This window comes from Chelonia mydas, chromosome 2 (genome assembly GCF_015237465.2).
Source record: "Chelonia mydas isolate rCheMyd1 chromosome 2, rCheMyd1.pri.v2, whole genome shotgun sequence".
NCBI classification, from domain to species: domain Eukaryota; kingdom Metazoa; phylum Chordata; order Testudines; family Cheloniidae; genus Chelonia; species Chelonia mydas.
In genome coordinates, this window is record NC_057850.1 from 249,926,192 (window position 1) to 249,951,564 (window position 25,373).

General features: G+C 46.0%; 1 protein-coding gene across 3 annotated transcripts in view; it reads right to left on the reverse strand.

The window, feature by feature from the left end:
• Positions 1 to 1,292: 1,292 nt before the first annotated feature.
• The window catches only part of LOC102935695 (cryptochrome DASH), a 32,503-nt gene continuing 8,422 nt past the window's right edge, over positions 1,293 to 25,373 (reverse strand). Inside the window, exons 5-15 of one of the 3 annotated variants that reach the window (XM_043541615.1) lie at positions 24,388 to 24,536; positions 23,213 to 23,301; positions 21,666 to 21,739; positions 19,575 to 19,664; positions 17,825 to 17,904; positions 16,925 to 16,984; positions 15,200 to 15,357; positions 9,868 to 9,918; positions 6,695 to 6,814; positions 4,776 to 4,952; positions 1,293 to 2,992 (exon numbers count right to left, since the gene is read on the reverse strand). In XM_043541615.1, the coding sequence (XP_043397550.1) occupies positions 2,882 to 2,992; positions 4,776 to 4,952; positions 6,695 to 6,814; positions 9,868 to 9,918; positions 15,200 to 15,357; positions 16,925 to 16,984; positions 17,825 to 17,904; positions 19,575 to 19,664; positions 21,666 to 21,739; positions 23,213 to 23,301; positions 24,388 to 24,536 (1,159 nt within the window). In that variant the 3' untranslated portion in view covers positions 1,293 to 2,881. The remainder of the gene's footprint in view (positions 2,993 to 4,775; positions 4,953 to 6,694; positions 6,815 to 9,867; positions 9,919 to 15,199; positions 15,358 to 16,924; positions 16,985 to 17,824; positions 17,905 to 19,574; positions 19,665 to 21,665; positions 21,740 to 23,212; positions 23,302 to 24,387; positions 24,537 to 25,373) is intronic. The other 2 variants (XM_037891165.2, XM_043541616.1) reach the window with 2 other exon arrangements.

The window sequence follows — 25,373 nt, forward strand, 5'->3', positions numbered from 1 at the left end:
TCAAAGCAATTAAGATGTCATTTTTATATCAGCAAATGCCTTAATGCAGATGCAGATGATACTGGCAAAAGGGTGCTTTTGGTGCTATAGTTTTTTTGATTACAGGAACCAGTATAAGTTATACCGCAAAAGCAATTTTTGCCAGTATGCGCTGCATATCGACTAGAAGGGTTTGCCATTTTGGCCATGTCAAACCTTTTTTGTGTAGACTAGACCCTAGTTCTTGTCCATACTAGGAAAGTACCCTGGTTTAATTAAGTCAATTTAAAAATTGTTCTAGTTAAACTGGTGCAAGCCTCTAGTGTAGATGCCCATGAACTGGTTTAACCGTTGCTAATTATGGAGGTGCAAGTCACGGCTCCATAGTTAGGGTTTAATTCCATTTAGCACTTAAAGCAGGGATTCAACCTATGATATGTGTGAAAGATACATATGGGTTTAAATTAAGTCAGTAATTTACCAATACAAGCTAAACCAGTTTATGCAAGGGCTTATCTAGTTGAAGGGCTTCTACATTAGGGGTTTGAACCAGTTTAATAAGATTGATTTTAAACTGACGTGTTTAAACCAGAGCAGTTTCTTTATAGGTAGGCCCTGTGGCTCAATCTGATCCCTGGTGGTAATGAACTCCAGAGTCAATCAAGGGCCCTCCACTGAGAGTACCCTGCTCCCAGACTCAACGTGTTTGAAGCTGGACTCCTCGGGAAGTGAAGATGCCATGCTAGGGAACAGTGACAGGAAGGATCTCACTAAAGCCATGGTTCTCAACCAGGGATACAAGTAACCTTGGGTGTACACAGAGGTCCTCCTGGGGATACATCAACTCATCTAGATATTTGCCTAGGTTTACAACAGGCTACATAAAAAGCACTGGCCAAGCCAGTGCAAACTAAAACTTCATACAGACGATGACTTGTTTATACTGCTCTATATACTGAAATTTAAGTACAATATTTATATTCTAATTGATTTATTTTATAATTATATGGTAAAAATGAGAAAGCAATTGTTCAGTAATAATGTGCTGTAACGATTTTGTATTTTTATGTCTGATTTTGTTAGCAAGTAGTTTTTAAGTGAGGTGAAACCGGGGTACGCAAGACAAATCAGACTCCTGAAAGGGGTACAGTAGTCTGGAAAGGTTGAGAGCCACTGTTCTAAAGCAACCAAGTCAAACCATTTAAGACGTTTTGGACAAGAACTTGAAGTTCTAAATGGACCCAGAATAGGACTGGTTGCCGTTACTGAGCATAGAGCAATGTTTTGAAACTGATCTGCGTGCGGTATATGGCCTCAAACTTTCAGGCTGATGCCACAGGCAAACAGAACTACCACAGTGACTCCACATCAGATTCCAAGGTGAACCTAAAGCACTATGGAGGATATGGTCAAAGAGAACAGGATCGAGGGACGTGATCGCTCCCCTCTATTCGACATTGGTGAGGCCTCATCTGGAGTATTGTGTCCAGTTTTGGGCCCCACACTACAAGAAGGATGTGAAAAAATTGGAAAACGTCCAGTGGAGGGCAACAAAAATAATTAAGGGACTGGAACAAATGACTTATGAAGAGAGGCTGAGGGAACTGGGATTGTTTAGTCTGCAGAAGAGAAGAATGGGAGGGGATTTGATAGCTGCTTTCAACTACCTGAAAGGGAGTTCCAAAGAGGATGGATCCAGACTGTTCTCAGTGGCAGCAGATGACAGAAGGAGGAATAATGGTCTCAAGTTGCCATGGGGGAGGTGTAGGTTGGATATTAGGAAAAACTTTCTCACTAGGAGGGAGGTGAAGCACTGGAATGCGTTACCTAGGGAGGTGGTGGAATCTCCTTCCTTAGAAGTTTTTAAGGTCAGGCTTGACAAAGCCCTGGCTAGGATGATTTAGTTGGGGTTGGTCCTGCTTTGAGCAGGGGGTTGGACTAGATGACCTCCTGAGGTCCCTTCCAACCCTGATATTCTATGATTCTGGCACCTCAGATCAGTCATTCTGCCTTCTGATCTCTATCAGAAGAGAGGAAATCAGGAAAGTAAAAACATCCAATGCAAAGGTTTAAGTTGTACTATGGAACAATGTTTTTAAGTTTTACACCCTAAAGCATGTTAGCGTAAGGAAATTCAGTATATATATTTCCAATATATAAAAAAGTGAACACCTTCTCCAGTCTGTAACATGAGGTAGAAATCTGGCTACAGCTATAAGCCCCAGTACAAAGCAAAGGCACTGGAAAAGCAGTCTGACCACTTGACAATAACAAGATGACCCTACTGTTACAGTTAATAATTACTTAGTTATGAAGCCCCTTTCAACCAAAAGCACTTTACAAAGTCACTCATCACCCATCTCTGGGATAGAACACATTAGCTGTTTAACAGCTCACAGCAACAGTTTAAAAGCAGGAAGTGAAAAATACCAAGTCAGATTATCAACAGGTGTAAATCAGTGTAGCTTAACTGATTCAATAGAATTATGCTGATTTACACCATCTGAGAATCTGGCCTTAGTACATCCAGTTGATTTTTGAGGGGCATTTTGGTGGTGTAATTTCCACCCACTCGAATTTGGCCAGAATACAAGATTAACACCTCTGTTCTTGTTAAAGGTGTCACGGGATTCTTAAAAGTACAAAGGACGAAGAACTTCAGCTCCCTTCTGAATCCCAATCAGCTGGCTCATTAAGAAAACAATTTCCTAAAGATTAGAGGTCAAAATCTTGATCCAGTTGAAGTCAATGGCAAAACTCCATTGACTTCAATGTGTCTAGGATGTCACCCTTGGTTTGCTTAGATAGTAATGAGAGAGAGAAGTTAGCCATGAATAGTAACCATTGTCAGCTGGAGTTCTCAGCAGGCAGAGTCACTTCTCCAGAAGTGCAGGGACTGTCTTCACGATAAATCTTTGTTGCGAGAGAAGTAAAAGTCCACCCCTCTGTCCTTGTGTTGTCTTGGCGTGTCGGAGGGATCTTTCCTTCCCCTCGGAGGATGGTCTCTCTTGTTCTGTTAATTGAGAGAAGGGCAGCAAAAGTTTTTGATTGAAGCTAAAAGAAAGTCTGGTTTTTATGTTATAAAGCAACCGAGACATCTCACAGCCATCAGAAAAAAGGGTAACGTTGCAGTTCTAGCCAGATGAGAAGCAGAGACGAAGGATGATCCAGTGATTAGGGTGCTAGCTTAGGGCTTAGAGACAGGGGTTCAATTCTCTGCTCTGTCAGACTTCTTGTGTGACTTTGGGTAAGTCACTCTGTACCTCAGTAAAACAGTAATTCCCTACCTCACAGGTGTGTCGTGATTCATAAAATACATTAGTGATTGTGCAGTGCCCAGATACTATGGTGATGGGGCAGAGAAGTTCCTGAGATAGCTAGATGCATGCTGAGGAGGGGGAGAGAGCTGAAATGTGACTCCAATCTCACTTCACAAAAAGTTTAAAAAAATTGGATTCAAATGTTCATGCCGAAAAATGATCACCTTTCCCCCCGTCACAAGCAAGGGCCACTAGCCAGGGAGTCACTTCTCTGATCTCGACTGCACACTGAAATAAAAGAGAACTGATTATTTTAACTCTCAGAGCCAAAGCCAGGGGGCCTTTCTCAGACAAAGGATCTCACCAATGTCATGAGTTTTGCCTGAGTCAGAAATTTGGAGTTGGGCTCTCAGTACCCAAACCCTATATGAAGGCTAGTTTCATCCTTGTACTTAGTTTATTACACTACAGAATCAAACTGTCCTGCGACAAGAGAGATAAGGAGGGGAACAAAGTAATGAAAACTTGTGAGATGAAATATACAGCTATTGGGTGAGAACAGCAGCAGCATGGTCAGCAGATGGAAGTTGGCAGCGCTCAATCCTAAGACTGAGCTCTTTATTTGTTAGTTTTGCTGCATTTTCTAAAAGACAGATCCACTCTGAAAACTGTGTTAGTACCAATGGCCTCCTGTGGTCCCCTGTTTAATGGGTCACTAATTCCAGATCAGATGTGTCTGTTTACAAGTCCAAAAGGTATTTTTGCTAGCTGCCAGCCCCACAAACTCCTCCTGGGATCTGAGAATCAAGCTGGGTTCTTCTCTCCTCATACACAACCACCTGTCATAAGGTGTCTGCAGGCCACAGATCTAGACTGATCAGAATTTAGTAAGCAGTGCTGTGATAGATGCACAAATCAGAATAAAATATAATCCAGCCTCACACTCCAGTTACATGGATGAAGGGTCCATGTTTAGTCCATCCACCTGGAAACAGTCAGGGCACACCCTGACCGTTGTGTAGGAGCAACACATTGCTCCGTCCAAGGACGAGGACCAGATATGAACCCTGGGAAGTTAATTAAAGGACAGTAATCGTGGGAAGCTTCCTTGGCCTGGCCTCAAGGCCTGAGAATTAGGATTGTAGTAGATAGAGGCTGGAAAATAAGAATATTAATCAGAGTTATGTATTCCTTTGTTGTGTCTCTTTGCGGTGGAAGTAGGTAATGCGCAGGGGGGAGAAATATAATAAAAGGGAAGGTGGAAAGCTGACAGGCAGCAGCCCATTTCAGCTGACCAGCTTGCTTGCTTGGATAAATCTGTGTTCTGTCTCATCATTGAACCGCCACAACATGGATATCAAGTGTTCATTCAAAAGTAATGTTGTGCCCAGTCATGGACCCTTTAAATGATGTGGATTAAACCAGTTTTCCAGTTATTTCTCAAATGTAAATGGGAGAGAACTGCAGAATTTACACCCATGTTTAGAGCAAGAAACAACAAACTCCTTAGCTCAGTTGAAACTTCATAGTACTTACAGGCCTCTGCTTGATATGTCTGCTCCATTCCCGGGCCAGGACGACTGGCAGTGGATAGGTCTCCCCTAAAGCTATCCCAGCTTCTGAGAGAGCTGCGTTGCTCAGCGCCCAGAGTGTGTGTATCTCCCCTCCCTTTACACACTGTATTTCTGGAACCCACAGTCGGACATAATCTCCCTGCAAATGGAAACAGTGGTGTTCAGGGGGATTCACTCAAACCAATATGGCAGGATATAATAATCCGACTTCCTACAGTGCCTTCAAAACAAAGATGGGAAAGCGCTTTATTAACTAAAGAATGAAGCCCCGTGAAATGGGGACGCATTAGCCCCATTTTTCAGGTGGGAAAATGGAGGCACTGTTGTGTCAGGGCCAACATTTTCAAACCCTGGAGCTTTCTGTTAGGCCTTCAAATCCATATGTAGGCATCTGAATAGGTGGCCTGATTTACAGAGATGCCAAATACGTGCACCTCCCATTAGCTTCAACTCAGGGTGCTTAGAGTCCCTGGGAGCTTTTGTTCCTAAACCAGAAATAAGCCCCACTCCCTGCTATGACACAGGAGGCAGCAGGGATTGCGACTATGCAGGACACCACGAAGCTGGAGAATGGAGTGGGGGCTAAATTAATCTCCTCCAAAACTCTGATTCATTAGTAGGGGGTAGGAGTATGAAAGAGATGACACAAGGTGAAGGTCAGGGGAAAACTGACTGTAACTGTCCTTTTATCTCATGGCTGTGGGTTTCAACGCACTATGAGGTGCATTACTGTGTTAGGTGATCAATTCCGACCCTCCCATTATTCATTTCTGTGTTTCCCATGCAGCTGGCCTGTGTTTGAGTAACACATTGCACCATGTCTTGATGATATGACAGTTACCTGGGGAAATGGTCATTAAACACAATGCTGGTAACGGGGACAGCCATAGAGCCAGACTTCCCGAGCCAGGTAACAGACTCAATGTCAGATCTCCTCTTGCCCTTATCACCACTAATCAGGAAAGGCCTGCAGTCCAAGGGATTTTTCTAGCAACAGCATCCATTGAGTAGCTGCTTCTGCATTTAATTTTCTTCAGTACCCGCCTGAATATAAACAGCTCAGACTGTAACACTGGCTTAGCTGTTTCAATACATGCATTCGCTTTCTTAGGGTTTTATACCGCTGCCTGTCTCCATAGCATCTGAGCAAACGATTAGCTATTCTTTTGTTATAAGCTCATCATGCTCATTTGTCTCCTGGACAGATTTCACTCATCTGTCTCTGCAGCTCCACTCAGCGCAGAAAGCAGCTCTTCAGAGGAGACAGGCTAAGTGGCACTGGGGCTAAAATATCAACATTACAGACTGCCGGATTCCCTGCTGATGAGAAAAGAGCCCTGAAAAAACAATTCCAGCCAGTAATCATGCCGGTGGGGGTACCCTGGGGGACGCAGACAAAGTCACGCTCTGCAGCATACTCCTATGACTTCACTGCAGCTGCACGTGCTTTTGCCTCTGGCAAACTCAATCTTTGCTCATTAAAGAATGAAGATCAAACTAAATGACCACTGGTTTCAGGGAGCCTAATCTGGCTGCTTTTAAAATAAATAAATAGGATCCACAGATGAGTAGGCCCCGATTTTCACACTTGGGAGCCTGAAGTTAAGCACCTACCTCCATATTTAGGTGCCTAAATGAGTGATCTGATTTTCAAGAGTGCTGAGCCCCCAGGCAGCTCCCACTGAAGTCAAGCCCCAAGAAGGGTAACTGCAGGGCCTCACTTGTGAAAATTTGACCCAGGTGACTGTGAAGTCAAATCAAAACCTTATGTGCCATTTCCATAGTTGCTAGAGTTTTGGTTTGTTACCTGCTGGGGCGAAGTGGGAGGGAAGATGAGGAAGAGAGCTACGAAGCACTGGGATATTTCACCAGGAGACTTACGTTGCTGTCATAATCCAGGCCTTGTTTAATCATGTTAAACTTCCTGTTTTCTCTTGGATCGTTTCCAATTCCAGCGCTATATAACCAGTTTCCATAATTGCTGCAGACATCATAGTCCACCTTAAACACACAAGGAGAACCAGTAAGAAGGGCTGGGTCTGCTGCTCAGCAAGAAAAGGGCAGAGGGAGGAAAATCATGTAGAGACAGCCATTGCTCTGGCATCTGAGACTTGTCTACATACAACACTATGTGGTATCGTTAGAGTGATACAACCACCCCTAATGTGGACAGTTATAGCAGTATAAAGGTGCTTGAACCAGTATAGCTATTTCTGTATAGGAAGGGGAACAAGTTATACTGGGGTAAGGCTCCTTTATACCAGTAAAACTGCCTCCACACTAGGAAGTGGGAGAGGTTGTACCACTTTAAATATTTGTGGGGTTACACCAGTAAAAAATCTGCGCGCAGCCCAGGCCTGGTATTGATTGGCCCTATCACAGGGTGTGGCTTCCCCCAGCACTCCCTCTTGGCCAAGCATGGTGCACTTAGCACTGACTGCCTCAGTTTCCCTCCCTGAAGTGAGTCTTAGCTGGGGCACTGGAACCAGGGAGGCCAAAGTGGCCATGGGCCCCCACGCTTTAACAAAAGAACCTAAGAGCTGTGCGGAAAACGATTGATTTTGCCAGGGCCAGCCTTAGGGGCGGGCAATGTGGGCAACCAGACCACCCAGGGCACTGTGGTCAGGGGGGCGCCCTGCGCAGTGCAGAGGTATGCACTGCCAGCAGGCAGGGTAGCATCCAGAGCAGTGAGTGATAGCGGGGAGCGCTGCGCTCACCCTGCTCCACAAGGGGCGCAACGGCCTCCGGGACCCACCGCGTCTCTCACTGCCCTTTAAGCAGCATTTAAATCCACCGCTCATCCAAGTCCCCCCACCCCCATCCCAGCAGACTCTGGTACACCCAGTGCCCAGCAGTTCGCTCCACAGCACCGCTGGAGAGAGGCTGCTCCTGGGCACCCACTCTCTTGTTCTGCCCTTGGTGGCGCTGGGGCTGCGGCTCCCTCCGGTTCTTCTCCCTCTGGCGGCCGGGACAGGACTTTGCAGCAGCTGTGGTGCTGAGTGCAGGGGCCCGGAGTTCAGTGAGCCGATCCCAGGGGCTCTGGCAGCCTCTGCCCCACATCCCCGCATGCCCTGCCCCAGTCCCGCACGGTGAACCGCTGCAGAGTCCAGTATCCCCTGAGACACCCGCCCCCAGGGTCTGGGATCCCCCACCCCAGGGGATACCTTCTCTATGGCCTGGGATCCCACTGTACCCCCAACCCAGAATCCTCCCGCCCCAAAGGATACATTCTCTGTAGACTGGGATCTCCTGGACACATCCAGTCCCCAATCTGGGATCACCCCTGTCTCCTAGGGACATACCCAGAGCCCCCCATTCACCTGGGCTTCCTCCCTTCCCACCACACCTCCCTGGTGCGGTTTAAACTGCCTGCAAGAAACCATGTCTGCACCCCTCCCCATGTACATCCCCTCTCCAGAGCCCAGGGCACAACATCCTTCTCCCTCCCCCTCTGGTGAAACAGTTTCCCCCAAGACTGCGGAGGGGAGAATCCCCCTTGGCTGGGGCGGCGTGTAGATCTCACACTGCCAGGAAGGTGGCCCCTGGGACTGTTACCCTGCTCTGCACATCTGCAGACCTGTTAAAAGTCTCTGGGTAAGGATAAAAAGGGGTAAAACCACAAGGGTGATGTCATGGTAGGTGTCCACTATAGACCACCTAACCAGGAAGAAGTAGTGGATGAGGCTTTTTTAAACAACTAACAAAACAATCCAAAGCACAGGACTTGTTAGTGAAAGGAGATTTCAACTACCCAGGCATCCATTGGAAAAATACAGCAGGGCACAGATTAGCCAACAAGTTCTTGGAATGCACCGGAGACAGCTTTTTATTACAGAAGGAGAAGAACGTGACTAGGGGAGAGGTTATTCCAGATTTGATTCTGACAAACAGGGAGGAACTGGTTAAGAATCTGAAGGTGGAAGGCAGCTTGGGTGAAAGCCATCAAGAAATCACTGAGTTCATGATTCTAAGGAATGGCAGGAGGAAAACCAGCAGAATAAAGATATAGACTTCAAGAAGGCAGACAATAGCAAACTCAGAGAAGTGGTAGGTAAGATCCCGTGGGAAGCAAGTCTATGCGGGAAAAAGAGTTCAGGAGAGATGGCAGTTTTTTAAAGAGACTTTATTAAGGGCACAAAAGCAAACTATCCCAATGTGTAGGAAAGATACCTAGTATGGTAAGAAAGCACACTGGTTTCACCAGGAGATCTTCAAAGACGTGAAACTTTAAAAAGTCACACAAAGGGTGGAACTAGGTCAAATTACTAAGGATGAATATAAAAAGCACGTAGGGACAAAAATAAAGTCCATGGCTCAAAACAAGATTAAGCTAGCTGGAGACATAAAGGGCAACCAGAAAACATTCCACAAATACATTAGAAGCAAGAGGAAGACCAAGGACAGGGTAGGCCCATTACTCAATAAGGAGGGAAAGACAATAACAGAAAACGCAGCAATGGCCGAAGAACTACATGCCATTTTTGTTTCAATTTTCAAAAGAAAGGTTAGCAGTGATCAGAAGGCTTTTGATACTGTCTCACATGACCTTCTCATAAACAAACTAGGGAAATACAGATTAGACAAACCTACTATAAAGATGTGTGTACAACTGGTTGGAAAACCATACTCAGGTAGTAATTATCAATGGTTGGCAGTCAAGCCGGAAGACCATCTTGAGTCAGGTCCTGCAGGGATCTGGCCTGGGTCCAGTTTTATTCAGCATCTTCATAAGTGATTTTGAGAATGGCATTGAGGCTACGTTTATAAAGCTTGTGGATGATACCAAGCTGGGAGGGGTTGCAAAATTTTGTTCCTTGGGGGCACATTATCTATATAAATAAAGACAAGTAACCCATAAATCTCCTTCCTAGGATGGTTCATTCCAGACCCCCTGCCCTTTGAGGGTGAGGTGCTAGAATCCTCTGTTCTCCACAAGATTTGAATGCTAAACAAATCAAGTTTCCATTGAAGGGAGCCAGTGCTGTCTAGTGGTTATAGCAGGACATAGGAGCCAGGACTCCTGAGTTCTATTCACCTTTCACCTACTCACTCACCGTGAGGCCTTGGGTGAGTAACTCATCCTCTCTGCATCTGAGCTTCCTGCTCTGTAAAATGGGGATGCCAGGACTTATCCACCCTCATAAAGTGATTTGAGAGCCTCCAATGAAAGGCACTACCGAGTGCCAGAAACCATCAACTATTATTATGATTATTCATTCCATGATTTACGCACAGTACAGTTCTGACCACTAGCTGTGTGGGTATGGGAAATTAGTTATTCTACACCTTTCATAGTAAAGGATCCCAAAATGCATCACGTAATTCACACATTGCATACAAGAATCACTTCATCCATCACTGAAATGCAGACACCCTGGGGGATAATGAAAATACAGTCCCCATTTTCCACTGCAGTGACGAAGAATGCCAGAATGCCATATATATCCTGAAACTGAAGCAGGAATTTATGCAGACTGTAGTTATTCAAACTGCAATTTGTCCAGGACACCAAGGCTAACACTGCTGCTTTTTCAAAAAACCGCCAGTTCTTTTAGTGCGAGTTGCTTGGCATCAGGATATGGGTTTTAAGGGTCATCTGAAAGAGGGTGCATCCGCGACACTGGGTCAGCATTGACTTACAGGACAAAAATGTCACCAAACTGAATCACCAACCCCGCTTTGTACAGAGTTCCCATCCAAGTACTGGCCCAGCCCAGCCTCACAGCTCAAGGTGCTGTTGAGTGTTACAAGCCTGAAGTGAGCCATGGAAATTTAGGCTGCAGCCAAGTTTGTGTCTACTGTAGCTTCAAGCTTCCTGTAAGTCGCTGTGAAGCCAACGGCATTGTGGGGGCCAGCCCCAAGCAAGCACATAGTTGCTGCGTTAGTTAGGAAACACCTTCTTGATCTGCAGGCGACAGGCCGGGAAGCCATGGCTTAGCTTTGTAAGATACCCACAGCCACGCTCTGCCTGGCTAGCAGCAACCATGCTGCCGCCGACATGCCAGATACACGATGCTGGTGGGGTAGGGAAGGAAGGATGACATTAGAGCTCCCTTCTCTTTTTTTTTCCCCCCACGTCCATGCCATTAACTTCTGGGGCCAAAACCAGCGCAGATGAGGTTGGAAACTACCCAGCCCCAGATTTCATAACTCAGCTTGGTAAGAACAAACGTAGATAAGAGACACTGCTACCGAAGTGAAACTGTGCTCTTAGCAATGCCCCTGGAGGATGGGTGAGACTCGAAGAGAAGCATACCAGGAAATGACTGGGGGGGTGGTGGTATCTGGGAGTTGGCATTTAGTCATCACCCTTATGCAGCGATGCCAAGGATTCACTAGAACAGGCTAATGCCTTCAGGTGAAGGAGGAGTAGCTGGAAGCTGACAATACCGCCTGGCACGGCTGCCTCTTACTGAGAGCCTACTCATGGCCAGAGGTCCCCCTGAAGCACCCTCCCTCTGATCTCTTTTTTCAGGGCCCCTCACAAGCTCCACACTCTCTCTTACGAGGAGAGCCACCCTCCACTTGGGGCTGACCTAATGACCACAAGCCGTTCCACACAGTCCTTAACATCCCAAAAACTAAACTCTGCATTGCAACCAGAGAGTTCATGCTGACCTTCTGCCACCCACACAGAGCTGAGCCCCTGCCAGCAACTTTCCTTCACAGTCACCCCCCCTAGTCACTTCTACCAGGAGCTCAGAGTACTAGCTCTAGCTTCCCTCTCCTACCACCATCTCCCCTGTGCTGAGGGAGAAGGGTGTCTATATACTGCCCTCCTACAGAGAGCACCTCTCGATTGGCTGGAGAGAAGGGAGCCCTTCCCCCACTTTACTCTACAGGGCTCCTGGTCCAGGGCCCTTAAAGGGACAGTGCCCTGGGCCCCCCCCTTCCAACTACTAATTCTCCAGGAGCACTTCTTCTCTTCCACTACAAGGCCATTTCCTGGATCTTTGTTCATTCCAGCTACCTGGAATGGGCTGTTCTGGCCCCCCTGTGCTCTCAAAGGGCCAGTAGGCCCCATTATAGCCATTGCCTTTTCTCTGTCTAGAAGACTTCAGTAGCCAGAGTTCTCAATATGGATCCCTACACTAACATCAAGTTAACTAGCCAAAAATACATGCTTATTCTATTTCTCTGGTGCCTTTGGCCCAGATCCTCAAACATATTTAGGCACCTAACTACCTTTGATAATCTGGCTCCTGTCCCTAGAATCTGACCTAAACAAATCAGACAATTGTTAACATTTTATTTTTTTAAAGTTTGCTCAAGTGTGGCAGGGTTCTGGCTAAATTCCCACATGGGTAACTGCATTGATGCCTGCTTACTTAACATCCCTTTAGTGGATTCAGCTTTCCCACCTGGTATGCATCATTGCTGGCACAGAACAGCTGCTGTGTTCCGCCCCAGAGGTGGCTGCATGTCAGCAATGGGGAAGCAAGATTGCATGGATCAGCATGGATTCACCAAGGGAAGGTCATGCCTGACTAATCTAATCGCCTTTTATGATGAGATTACTGGTTCTGTGGATGAAGGGAAAGCAGTGGATGTATTGTTTCTTGACTTTAGCAAAGCTTTTGACACGGTCTCCCACAGTATTCTTGTCAGCAAGTTAAGGAAGCATGGGCTGGATGAATGCACTATAAGGTGGGTAGAAAGCTGGCTAGATTGTCGGGCTCAACGGGTAGTGATCAATGGCTCCATGTCTAGTTGGCAGCCGGTGTCAAGTGGAGTGCCCCAGGGGTCGGTCCTGGGGCCGGTTTTGTTCAATATCTTCATAAATGATCTGGAGGATGGTGTGGATTGCACTCTCAGCAAATTTGCGGATGATACTAAACTGGGAGGAGTGGTAGATACGCTGGAGGGGAGGGATAGGATACAGAAGGACCTAGACAAATTGGAGGTTTGGGCCAAAAGAAATCTGATGAGGTTCAATAAGGATAAGTGCAGGGTCCTGCACTTAGGACGGAAGAACCCAATGCACCGCTACAGACTAGGGACCGAATGGCTAGGCAGCAGTTCTGCGGAAAAGGACCTAGGGGTGACAGTGGACGAGAAGCTGGATATGAGTCAGCAGTGTGCCCTTGTTGCCAAGAAGGCCAATGGCATTTTGGGATGTATAAGTAGGGGCATAGCGAGCAGATCGAGGGACGTGATCGTTCCCCTCTATTCGACACTGGTGAGGCCTCATCTGGAGTACTGTGTCCAGTTTTGGGCCCCACGCTACAAGAAGGATGTGGATAAATTGGAGAGAGTCCAGCGAAGGGCAACAAAAATGATTAGGGGTCTAGAGCACATGACTTATGAGGAGAGGCTGAGGGAGCTGGGATTGTTTAGTCTGCAGAAGAGAAGAATGAGGGGGGATTTGATAGCTGCTTTCAACTACCTGAAAGGGGGTTCCAAAGAGGATGGCTCTAGACTGTTCTCAATGGTAGCAGATGACAGAACGAGGAGTAATGGTCTCAAGTTGCAATGGGGGAGGTTTAGATTGGATATTAGGAAAAACTTTTTCACTAAGAGGGTGGTGAAACACTGGAATGCGTTACCTAGGGAGGTGGTAGAATCTCCTTCCTTAGAGGTTTTTAAGGTCAGGCTTGACAAAGCCCTGGCTGGGATGATTTAACTGGGACTTGGTCCTGCTTCGAGCAGGGGGTTGGACTAGATGACCTTCTGGGGTCCCTTCCAACCCTGATATTCTATGATTCTATGATTCTAAGACAAATATACGAAGGGCAGGTTCTGCTCTTGATTAGGTGGGTGCAACGCCCATTGGCTTCACTCAAGGAGGCGAATAACTCACAAAAAAAGTCATCAAGTAAATTCCAACAGTGAGTCAATGTGAGGAAATCACAACTGCAAACACTTTCCTTGCACACTGTAATGTCTATGGAGCAGTGATGTGTTAAAATAGCAATGTGCTACAGTGAGACTGTGTGGCTCACTAGCTCCCCATGGGATGTCCTGACAAAATCAGGGACAATCTCAGAGAAGATACAAACCTTTGATCACTCCACTGGGGGTTTGGTTAGAGGAAGATACTATCGCCCCACTGTTAGTGGTTTTAATCATAGGCATTAATGCAGTAGTGCTCTCTCTAAGGGCCTAACCCAAAGCCCATTGCATTCAGAGGGAGTCTGTTCATTGACTTCAGTGTGTTATTTATCTGTATTATTGTAACACTAGGAGCCCCACGGGGTGAGGTTTACTTCACAGTCTCAGATTCCGTCTCATGGTGATGAGCCCAGCACAGACAGATACGACTCAGTGTGGTGGGACTTAGGCACTTCTTATCCAGAAACAACCAACGCGGAGGTGAAAAACCACCTTCCCTACTGAATGGTTTACAGCAGCTGCCAAGCTCCGGGTCACGGAAGAGCAGAGGAGGACCAGATAAAGTAGAAAAGCCTCAGTTCAATAAAGCTAGTGAAGGGTTTGGTTCTGGAAATGCTAACTGAGAGAAGCAGAAGCTCCTGTTAAACAGCGAGTGAACCTTCCTGCCTCTGACTATGAATGTCATTGTTTACGTCAAACACAAAGGTCCCTGATACTACAAACATGACCAGGCATAACGCCTACCACCTCAAGTTTCCCACTGATTCTACCAGACTATGCCTGGCTGGCAGTGAGTGTTTGCATGATCAGCCCCTAAGACTAGCTACCTTGTCTAATCTTTCCCTCTCAGGGGCTTTTATAAGGGAACAACATTTTCTACACTATTATTTATCTTGTGGGGCCCCAAACAAGATCAGAGCCCTGTTGTGCCAGATGCTGTACAAACACAAAGTTAAGGGCCATCCATGCTCTGAAGAGACAGCAATCTCATTAGACAAGACAGACAAGATGGGAGAAAAGAAGTATCATCCCCCTGTTACAGAGGGGAACTGCGATTCGGAGCCTAATTTTTCAGAAGTGCTGAGCATTCACAGCTCCCATTGCCTTCATCTGGAGCTGTGGGTGCTCAGTCCTCCTGACAATCAGGCCCCTTGTGACTTGCCCGCGGTCATTCAGGGAGTCTGTGGTATCGTCACAAACTGAACCCAGCTCTCCTGAGTCCCAATCCAGTGCCTTATCCACAAGGCTACCCTCCCTCTCTCATTACATTAGAAGATCTGAATTCTCATTGCAGGCATCAGAGCTACATCTCAGTTGATGGCAGCCTTACCATCGCTATGGGCAACATACCCTTTCCTTATCGAAGTCTTTGAATCGTATACTGAGAGTGCCCTAAAAAGAGTAGACTAAATTATATGATCCTTCTTCGAGCAAAGCTGCTATTGAACTCAAAGGGAGTTCTGTTCCTTTAAGGCCCATGCAAGATGGCCTGTTGTCAGCCACCTGCAAAGAGAATCACAAACCACTCCAATCACACGCTGAGTTCGGTCTTACCAGCAGGTACTCAAACCACTCTGCCCCCATCCTCCAGTCCAACCCCAGGTCCTTGGTGAGAAAGCTGGCAACGTTCTGGCGCCCTCTGTTGGACATGAAGCCCGTCGCTGCTAGCTCTCTCATGTTGGCATCTACAAAAGGAACCCCCGTTCTTCCTTCTGCCGGGACAAGAGACACAGAGCGGGGATGCAGGATCTTTACTCTTTCAATTGTAGTCAATCCACAGCTGTGTATATATGGATATCTACTTGGATCAAGTGAATAGGATCCAAATCCATGTGTAACATGAGGGATAGAACCCTCTCATATGGAACAGCCCCATAAAATTTAATAGAGATGATAACAGTAGGGTTCTATAAAAGTTAAATAGGGCTCTGTAGAAAGGAGCCTTGGAATGGGAAATCATTATGATGGAGAAAGTGATGGATAGTCTTATACCAGGGTCAATCAGATCTTACAGCATATAGTCACCAGGTTTTGAATTTGGGTAAAATAAAGAGAAAACAATGAGACTGACCAAACACAGATGGGTCTTTTAAAGGTAACAGTATGAAGGGACATATAAGGTAGCTGGTTATATCTTTGAAAGCTAAATCAGGTGATATTAGTAGGAGAGATATATGGAAACTCTTTTATAGTAATGGATACGATTTCTTCTGCTTGTGTGGAAATGTGAATTTATTAGGTTAATGTTAAGAAGGACAAACATCGGTATGAGTTCACAGATTTTAAGTCCTGAACGGATGACTGATCAATTTGAATGATTATATTTTCTATTCATGTACGGTAGTGACAAAAAATAAAAAAAGTTTTAACTAAAAGAAATGAACGGATCCTAAAGGCCTATAGAATTTAATGGTGGATTAGATCTATTTTATAGGTTTGTTCACTTTCATATAGAAATCTATAGCTGGCATAGTAGTACGTAATATTAAACTCTGCAGGAAGGATTAAAAACGTGGCGAGGTTATCGTTGTCTATGGAATTCTATAGAACTTTTCCATAAGGGCAGAACTACAGCTCTGATAAGACAGGCCTCTGCCACTTGAGCTGAAGGAGAATCAATGAGTCATATCATCCCCCCACTCAGAGGTGATGAAAGTAAAGGAAATCCCGATACAACGACCCATAGTTAGCATCTTCTCTCTCAAGCCTACCGAACATCCTCCCCACAGGCACCACGCCGCTGGGCATGGGTGATCAGGGAGAGAAGCAGCTCTGTGCAGCAGCATCCCCTGGCTGACTCTGGTTTTGTCCGGCTCCACACCTCTGAATTCTCTGAGAGGAGGATGCAGGCAGAGTGAGGAACCCAGGGATCAGCATGGATACCCCAGCACACCATGAGGGGCTTCTGGGAGTTTTTCCCTCCCTTACACTCCCTGAGTCACAGTCAGCAGGTGCAGGCTGCCCTCTGGGCGAGGAAGCAGAGAGGACCATGGGGGCCTAAACGTTTCCTCTCTGGTTCGACTATCTAACTAAAACGCATCGCATACACCTGTGCATGTACCTCTAAGGGCAGAACTTGGCCTTTAGCATCTAGTAACTTGGTCCTGCTCCTGGGAGGTGCTCAGCGGCTGCTAGCTATCCTCCACTCACACTGACGTCAAGATAGGGCTCTTTATTGCTAAACAGAGTCTAAGTTTTGGAGCCTGATTCTTCTCTGCATTACACCAATGTAAATCTGGGCTGACTTCCCTCAAGACTGCGATCACAGTTTCAACTGACCTTTCCAAGCGTCCAATAACTTGGGATCTTTCTTCCAAGGCACCTCTTTATCCTGCAGTCCTGTTGGGGAAATGAAAGAAGTGTCAGGAACACCAGCACTGACATGCATAAGGACTAAACAAAGCCACAAAGACAACATGAGACGCTGTAGTCGCCACTATAGCTTGGGATCAGGCCAGCTCAGCAGCTCTCCTGGTGATCTGCAGGGACCCATGGTAATTACAAATTAGAGTCGAAAGCAAAATTCCTGTTATAAATACTTTCTGGACTTGCTCCTGTTCCCTTGAAGCCAATGGGATCGTCGGCTAGAGGAGCAGGGTCAAGACCTAGATTATTTAAACTGAAAATTTTAAAGAATCAGATTCCCTTTATACTCTGTGCTTGGTTTGCTATTTGCTTTTCTCTCGGCACGGACAAAGAAAACCCGCCAGTTAGCGCCGTTCTCTGCTTCTCTTGCCTGACTGGCCTGAGGCTGCAGCGCTGGGAGTGCACAGATGGCAAGGGAACTTTATGCCCAGGCTAATTCCTTTTGCTCATATTGATTTTTTTAAATCTCCCGACGCCATTCTGTAGACTTTGTAAAACCAATTCTTTACATTTAATAAAACCTAAATGTTGGGTTTAAACTAACTGGCAGAGTTGCAAGATGTTCAGGGCAGGAAACTCTATGTGTTTGTACAGCACCTAACACAATGGGATATCCATTTCAGTTTGGGCCTCTAGATGACAGAACAATAATGACGACTTCCCTAAGTGGAAGACAAGGTCGGTTGCCTACATAAGGCCCACGGTCCAAGCAATAGGATCATAAAACCCCTTTGATATCACCAAGGCTATTAAATGGCAACGTGAATGGAAAATGAAATCAACACGCCTTCAAAGTATGCTACTTAAACTCACCTTTCAATAAGAAAATCCTTGTCCCGTACTTCAGGGCGACAAATCGGAAGTAATCCCTCCACAGGAGTTCGAATATGACCCTAAAACACATCAGCCATGTCTCCATTTTTGCCTTTGATCAATATAAATACTGGGTGAAATCCTGACACCACTGAAATCAGTGGGGACTTTGCCATTGACTTCAAACGAGCCAGGATTTCACCTGCTGTTTACCTAATGGCAGTCACTAATAACATCCCGTGTTTTATTTAAGTCAGACCGTTTTGCAAACATGGTCACGTTAACAGAGGCACAAAATCTATCGGCCTGACTTGTATCATGAGGATTAAAATAGAAAAAGACCTCACGGAGTGCAGTTTGCAGATCCCTGTCCAAACCCCACTCCAAGGCTTGAACAGCACCACTTCCAATCTGCTCTCCACTGGGGTTCAATTCTTCACTTCTGGGAGGTACTGAGGCCCTGACTTGGCAAAGCACATGCATATTCTTAAGCACAGATTTCAACAGGAGTTGAAGGCACTCAGCACCTTTCAGGAGTGATCACTAACTAGCAGGATCAAGTCTTTGGTGCTCACAGTTGCCTGACACGTAAAGTCAGCTGCTAGCCATGCGCAAATGGCTAGTTTTACAGGCCATGGCTCCTGGACGCTGAGACTAGCATCAACCCCTGGCTGGTCACGAATGTTCTGCTCATCTGATATTTCTGCTCACAAGATCTCTCTGGAAGTCTGGCTTAGGTTACAGGCCAGGACACAGTGCCAAATGCTTTAAAAAAAAAATCACAAAAATAGAAAAAAGATTTTTTTAAAACATCCACAATATTTTTTTTCCAGTCTTCTCAACCACATCTAGTGTTAGGCCCGGACCCTGCAAACACATGTGAGTATATTTAACTTTACAACTGTTAATAATGCCACTGAAATCCATGGGACTACTCCTGGTATAATAGCTAAGCAGAGGCATAAGCGTTTGCAGGATCGAAGCCACAGACTGCATGTTAAGGCTCTCAGAAACTCGGGTGATAGGTCTGACAAAGCAGGCAGAACAGACAGATTTTATTTTATCCCATTTCAAATAGGGGGTCAAATCCTGCCCAGGTTACTGTCATGAGAAATCTCATTTGCTCCAGAATGATCTTGTTCGTTAATCACTATTTGGTCTTACTTCTCTCATTATTTGTACAGCATCTTTGGGAATGATGAAATAATCACTTTATAATTATTACTTTTTACTAGTAAACATTATTTCCAGTATAGTGTGAGTACCTCATTATTTCCTCGTAATAATAATAATTGCTGATCATTTCTACTTACAAGTTTCAGAGTAACAGCCGTGTTAGTCTGTATTCGCAAAAAGAAAAGGAGAACTTGTGGCACCTTAGAGACTAACCAATTTATTTGAGCATGAGCTTTCGTGAGCCGATGAAGTGAGCTGTAGCTCACGAAAGCTCATGCTCAAATAAATTGGTTAGTCTCTAAGGTGCCACAAGTCCTCCTTTTCTTTCTACTTACAAGACACCCAATGCCTCTCAGTGCCCAGTGCAATCTAACAAAGCCAACCAACCAATATTAGAAACAGAAGCTCAAATGAGGCCCAGCAGCAGTCAGAAGACAGGTGCAGGAAACACTAATGTTAAACAAAAACAGTAGTCCTGACTCCTGAATCATTTCCTCTTATAGTCCCGTCTACAAACTAGATGCAAGTGTACATTTCAAAGAAAGAAAGCCTTGCTGATCTGGTTGTGTCCTACCAGTATGTGCTCTGATTTGCAGTTCTCTCTTTTTCATACTTCCGGATCTGCTCATAAATATATCGGGGTGAAATACAGCCTAACGCCAGCCTGTAAACACAAGGAAAACGTGTAAAAAGCCAGAATATTATAAGGGAATGAGATCTTTAGGCACACACAAAGAGAAAGGAAGGATTGCCTTGTGGTTAAGATGCTGGACTAGAACTCAGAACACCTTTGTTAAATTCCCATCTCTGCCACTGACTCCCTGAATGACCTTGGTCAAGTCATGCAATCTCTCTTTGACTCAGCTTCACAGTGGGTGTGATAATCCCTCCCTCACAGGGAGAAACTCATTCATCTCTATGTTCTACAGTGATGGGAGTCATCAAGTACCTAAATGGATAACTTTAGATAGATAAGTTTGAAAATTTTGCCCTAGGTGACTTGCCGAAATTATTCAGTGGTTTAGTGATTTAACTAGTGAAACAATGACAAAACCAGAAATGGAACCCAGAACGTCAAATTCCCAGTCCTCTGTTCTAGCCATTGGTAAACCCTCCTTTGAATACAAGTCTATCTATGGTACTTATATGGCCACGCTGATTCTGGACACAACAGTGAAAACCGCAGGGATTTGAGAAGTGCTTTTAACCTTGATTTTATATGAATGTTATTCGAATGCATCTTGACTGGGCAGTCATTCCGGGCATTTTCCACCGAGCTAGTGGAAATGTTTAACAAGTTGATGAATTTTGAAAAAATATGGAGAAATTTTCCAAAAAGTTTTCCCAAGTTTTTGACCAGCTCAATATTTCTATCTGCGAAGTCAATTGGCAGCTGCAGGAAAATGTGACTGGCTGGAATTCTATTTGACCATTATTATTTTATCCTCCGAACGCCATTCCACGGCTCTTACATACATAGAGACGTGACTGATGTTGCTCTGGAGCACACAATATAGTGTGAGCACCTTGGCACATGGACCATCCTTATTCCATTTGGAAAGTGCTTAGCTCATTGTGGACTCTATCAAAAATAAATGAGAATTCATGCGAACAACATCCTGTTACAAAGCAGTGGCCCTAGGAGAGCCACTAAAGAGCCACTAGGTGGCACCAGTCTCCACAGACGGAATATAGATCCCAATTTGAAAAGGAGAAATACCAGATTGGAACAACTTCCATTGTTATGTGCAGTGAGGTTATAGCTGGTTTGGTCCCAGGATATTAGAGAGAGTAAGCTTGAAAGCTTGTTTCTTTCACCAACAGAAGCTGGTCCAATGAAAATCATTACCTCTCCCACCTTGCCTCTCTAGATTTTAATAAAACACAAGAAAGTTCCTAGTGCACTGTAGCCCATGAAAGCTTACGCTCACATAAATTTGTTAGTCTCTAAGGTGCCACAAGTCCTCCTTTTCTTTTTCCTAGGAAAAAAATGCTCTGACTGCAGTTCAGTCAGGGAAATTGGAGTCTTTAATACAGTGTGATCCTGTACCCGACTGGTTGCTCACTGATCAAATACTTAACATGCCCCCCTCAAAGCCCCGTAAACATTAGGGTAAATTTGGCTCTGTTACACTAATGTAAATCTGGAGCTAACTCAGTACCTCCCAGGATTGGGCTTATGGCCTCTACATAAAAAAGTATCATGTCTTTAAAAAAAAAAACCAAAAAACCACAGATCAGGTACTCTAATGTCTGCTGGTTGCTTTGCACCACTCCTGCAGCGCAGAGTGGCCATAAACCCAGCAGATCCGGCCAGTTGAAGATGACCTCTGCTGGGCTTCCATGCCACTGCTTGATCCCAGCTTTCAGTGCAGTGGGCCCTGCCCCAGCATTTCCATGCTTCAGCAAGTCCCTGCTGCACCAACAGTCCCTTGGGGGCTGTCAGCAACTGGCATACTCTGGTGCAGCCCTCAGGCTATTCAGCTTTGCCCTGGGACACAGAGCCAGCCGTAGGATAAGGGACAGGGGATAAAGGCATTTTACAGCTGCCTTTGCATCCCAACCTTAATAAGCTGTGCCAAGGGCATCTCAGACACAGCCACAGATCTACGCTAACAGAACTTGATGTTTCAACAGCCAAATGAAATCAAGGAAGAATAGTTACCATGGTGCAAACTTGGTTGAATAATCTATTCCTATCAGTCCATTTCGCGTCTCCTTGTAAGATGCCACTAGGTTCTATCCAAGCAATAAAAAAGAAAAAATTAAAACCATTATATGGGCAGCCAGCAAGTTATGCTTTCCTGGATGTTTGAGATGGATATTTGTGCAGGGGCAGTGCTCCCTCCAGTGACTGTCTAGCAGCATTATTCTGCTGTGAAATTATTTCCTCTGATGCACAATATTTAGTGGCCCCAGAAGTTTTTATTACAGCTCCTGGATTATGTGTAATAAATTCTGCTTCCTGCTTTACTTTGTAGTAGACTTTTACAAGCACAATGGAATATGGTCTAACTGATTCCTACTGGTAGTGATCAATCAATGAATCTGAATCAAGGACCAATTTCCAAAAGCCAGTTGTTGCGATAGCTGATGGGCTGGCCCCTTGATCATTTGGATTTGAGGATCAGACTGGAAGCAATTTATTTTGATTTTTGACTGCCCCATGGCTGCTGGTAAAGGGTCACATTCTGATCTCCACTACACCCATGCCACCCAGATTTGCACTTCTAGGGCCAGATTCTCTGGCTCCACATCATCAGGTGCAAGGGATCCTGATTTTCTGCCTGGTCCCCAGTTCTGGTGCATGTTACAGCAGCCTATGGGCTGCTCTAACTTGTGCTGGGCTAACAGTACCAGTACCACCAGCTACACAAAGCCACAGTGCATCACGCTCCAGCCACTTCTCCTGACCTGACATGCTCTCTGTGCTGGAGGCTGATGGGGTAAAAGGGTCAGCTGTGACAGCTCTACACTATCTGGGAACCCAGCCTGAGTAAGGAGGACGCCTAAGGGTTGATCCACAATAAGTAGCACCACCATGATTATATGAGTGTGAAAAAGACTGAGATTGAGCTAACCTTCTCCGACCTGCACAGGAAACATTAACAGGCTTGCCTATTATTTGTCTCAGAAACACAGCAGCCGCCATCCTGACCAACCCCAGGTTCCTGCTGAGCTGAAAGCACAAACCCCTCCAGCTTGAGCTAAAGACCTAGGTTCCCAAGATGAGAGCTGTAACAGACCTATATCCCTGTGAACTGGGCACAGAGGCGGACATCTAACCCACACTCAGCAGTGGGTTAGATAAACATATTCTGTTTTCTTTACCAGCTAATCTGTGCTGGGGCCTGGTGCACAGTAGACTGCACAGGAAAATCACGTTGCACCGATCTCATGGAGTACACAGGGCCTTAGTCTAAATCTAGGTAGTGAGGCCTAGTGGATAGGCCACTATTCTCTTCCTGGCTCTGACCTGCTGGGTGACTTCAGGCAAGTCACTGTGTGTCTCTGTGCCTCAGTTTCCTCATCATCATGGAGATGACGATGCTGACCTCCTTTGTAAAGCCTTTTGAGACCTATGGAGGAAGAGTGCCTCACAGGCGCTAAGGAAATCCTAGTGGGAGTTGAAACGGCTGCCGTCCCCGCCAGAGGGTCAATGTGACAGGAGGAGGTGGGGGAGGACACTGGCAAGAAAATGCACACGCTTACCGTATCCCAGAAATAATGCTGCAGCCTCATTAAGGCCTGGGTCTCTCCTCCGCTGCAGGGGAAGGCTGTTCGCGGATCCGTCAGGGGATCTGCAGTGGAAAGCACCAGCTTGTCAGCATGAGAACGAGCTCAAAGGTAGGGAGCTCAAAACCCACGGGAGAGTTGCCTTCGGGGCTGTGGTTTTGATTCTTGCTGCGTCAATATGGAAACATTGGTCTCTGTGACAAGTGCACGGGAGCTCTCCTCTATGTAACCCCTTTAAGCAGCAGAGCCACATATGAGGGCTCCGAGTCTCCTAGCACTGGAAGGTGCTCTACTCCAGGCGGCAGGGACGTATCCTTTTAGAACATGCAAGTCCCACGATCAATGCTCATTGATGGCCCATCCGTGGGGGAGGATGTCACTACACATCCCGAGACGCTGGCAGATGTGACAGTGCTTTGTCCTTCTATCCTGCCACCCAGGGGTCTCCAAGCACTTACCACTGGGAGTGTGAGCTCCATTTCAGCAGCTCATCATACACAGCTTTCCAGGGATTAATGTGAACGTTCTCTAGCTTATGGCACAGCCATTCTCAGTAATGATGTTAGGTGGGGCTAGTCTCTGCTCTCAGCCAACACACATTCCGCTCCGCGTTCCGATACATTGCTTCGTGTGTGTATAGGGGAAAGCTAATCAACATTAAGATCTTTCCTTTCAAAACTGAAGTTAATTTCTAAAGTATTTTGTTTTGGGTTGACTGTTTGAAATTGTTGGGCAAATCTGTACATTAACGCATAAGTAGCCAAACCATTTGAAGATTTTTCCAATTACTTAGATTGTAAATTCCTTCGAGTAGGGATCATCTATTTGTTCCGTGTTTGTACAGTGCCTAGCACAATGGGGTCCTGGTTCTTGCCTAGGGCCCCTAAGTCCACAATACTACTAATAAAGTTAATAAATTTAGCTTCAAAACTCTTTACAATTATTCCCTTTTAAAAAAAAGTAGACAGAGGCAGAGCCACATGTAGCCCACATTTTCAAGAGTGGTCACGAGTTTGGGATGCTTCCATTTTTGGGTGTCCCCCATGCAACTCCTTGGGATCTGATTTGCAGAGTCGCCGAGCACCCGCAACTCCACCTGAATTCAATGGGAGCAGCAGCAGCTGAACTGGTTTGTGTCAAGGTTTACCTACCCTTCTGTCCAAACTCCTCAGGCGCGGGGATGCATCCGTCTTCTACCCCTGGGGCCAGAGGCTTTAGCTGATCTGCCATCTGCACAGTGGGACGGACTTTGGCCTGAGCCTCCACTGCTTTTCGGAACTGGGTATAGACATCAGGCAACCTGCGTGGATTACAGCAGTTAGGACTGCACAGGGAACAGGCCCTCACAACTTTCCCCACACAGCAATACGCTACCACAGCGCAGTAAGTCTTTGAAGGGGCAGGGTTAATATTTTAACTGTGAGCTTGTGACCTCAGGAACCCCCCAATGCCTAGTTGTAAAGGGTCCAACGTTCTGTAGCAATTCCGATCGGGCCTGAAAAACTCACTACACCAAACACATTGCTGTCACCGTATTTATCTATGTAGAATGCTGTGTGAGCTATCAAATGAAAGCTTCTGATACACTGGTCATTAATATCATTGTGAATTGTATGTACAAACACTGTATGAGGAATTATGGATACTTACTGATATTATGCTATCAAGTCTGCAACCAAACCAAGGGAGAAACTGGTTTCTTCCAGACAGGAGGAAAGGTAGTTATCCCACCATCCCTAATGTACGTTAAGGAAGCCCCATTTGGGCTGAGGGTTCTGTCATCAGAAAAGCAGCTCTGGGGGATACCTTTGGCAGATGTAGTAAAATGGGGGGCGGAGGAAACGATCCGGATTTCCTCGGTTCCTCAGCACAGGGGTGTGGGAGGGAAGAAACCCTCAGTGCTGGGCTCAGAGAGCAGGTCTGAAAGAAGCCAGGGCCAGCACTGCCAATGCAGAGTCAGTCTGCTCCTATCTAGCCACTACACTCAATGCAGGGGGCTACTCTGAGCACAGACGGCACTTGCCCCACTGCCTCATGACCCAGCTGTGAGCAACGGCTCAGCGCTGCCCTGCAGGCACTGCAGTAACCCAGCCGTGTGGGCACCAGGGCAGCATGGGACAAACAAAGAAGCAACAGG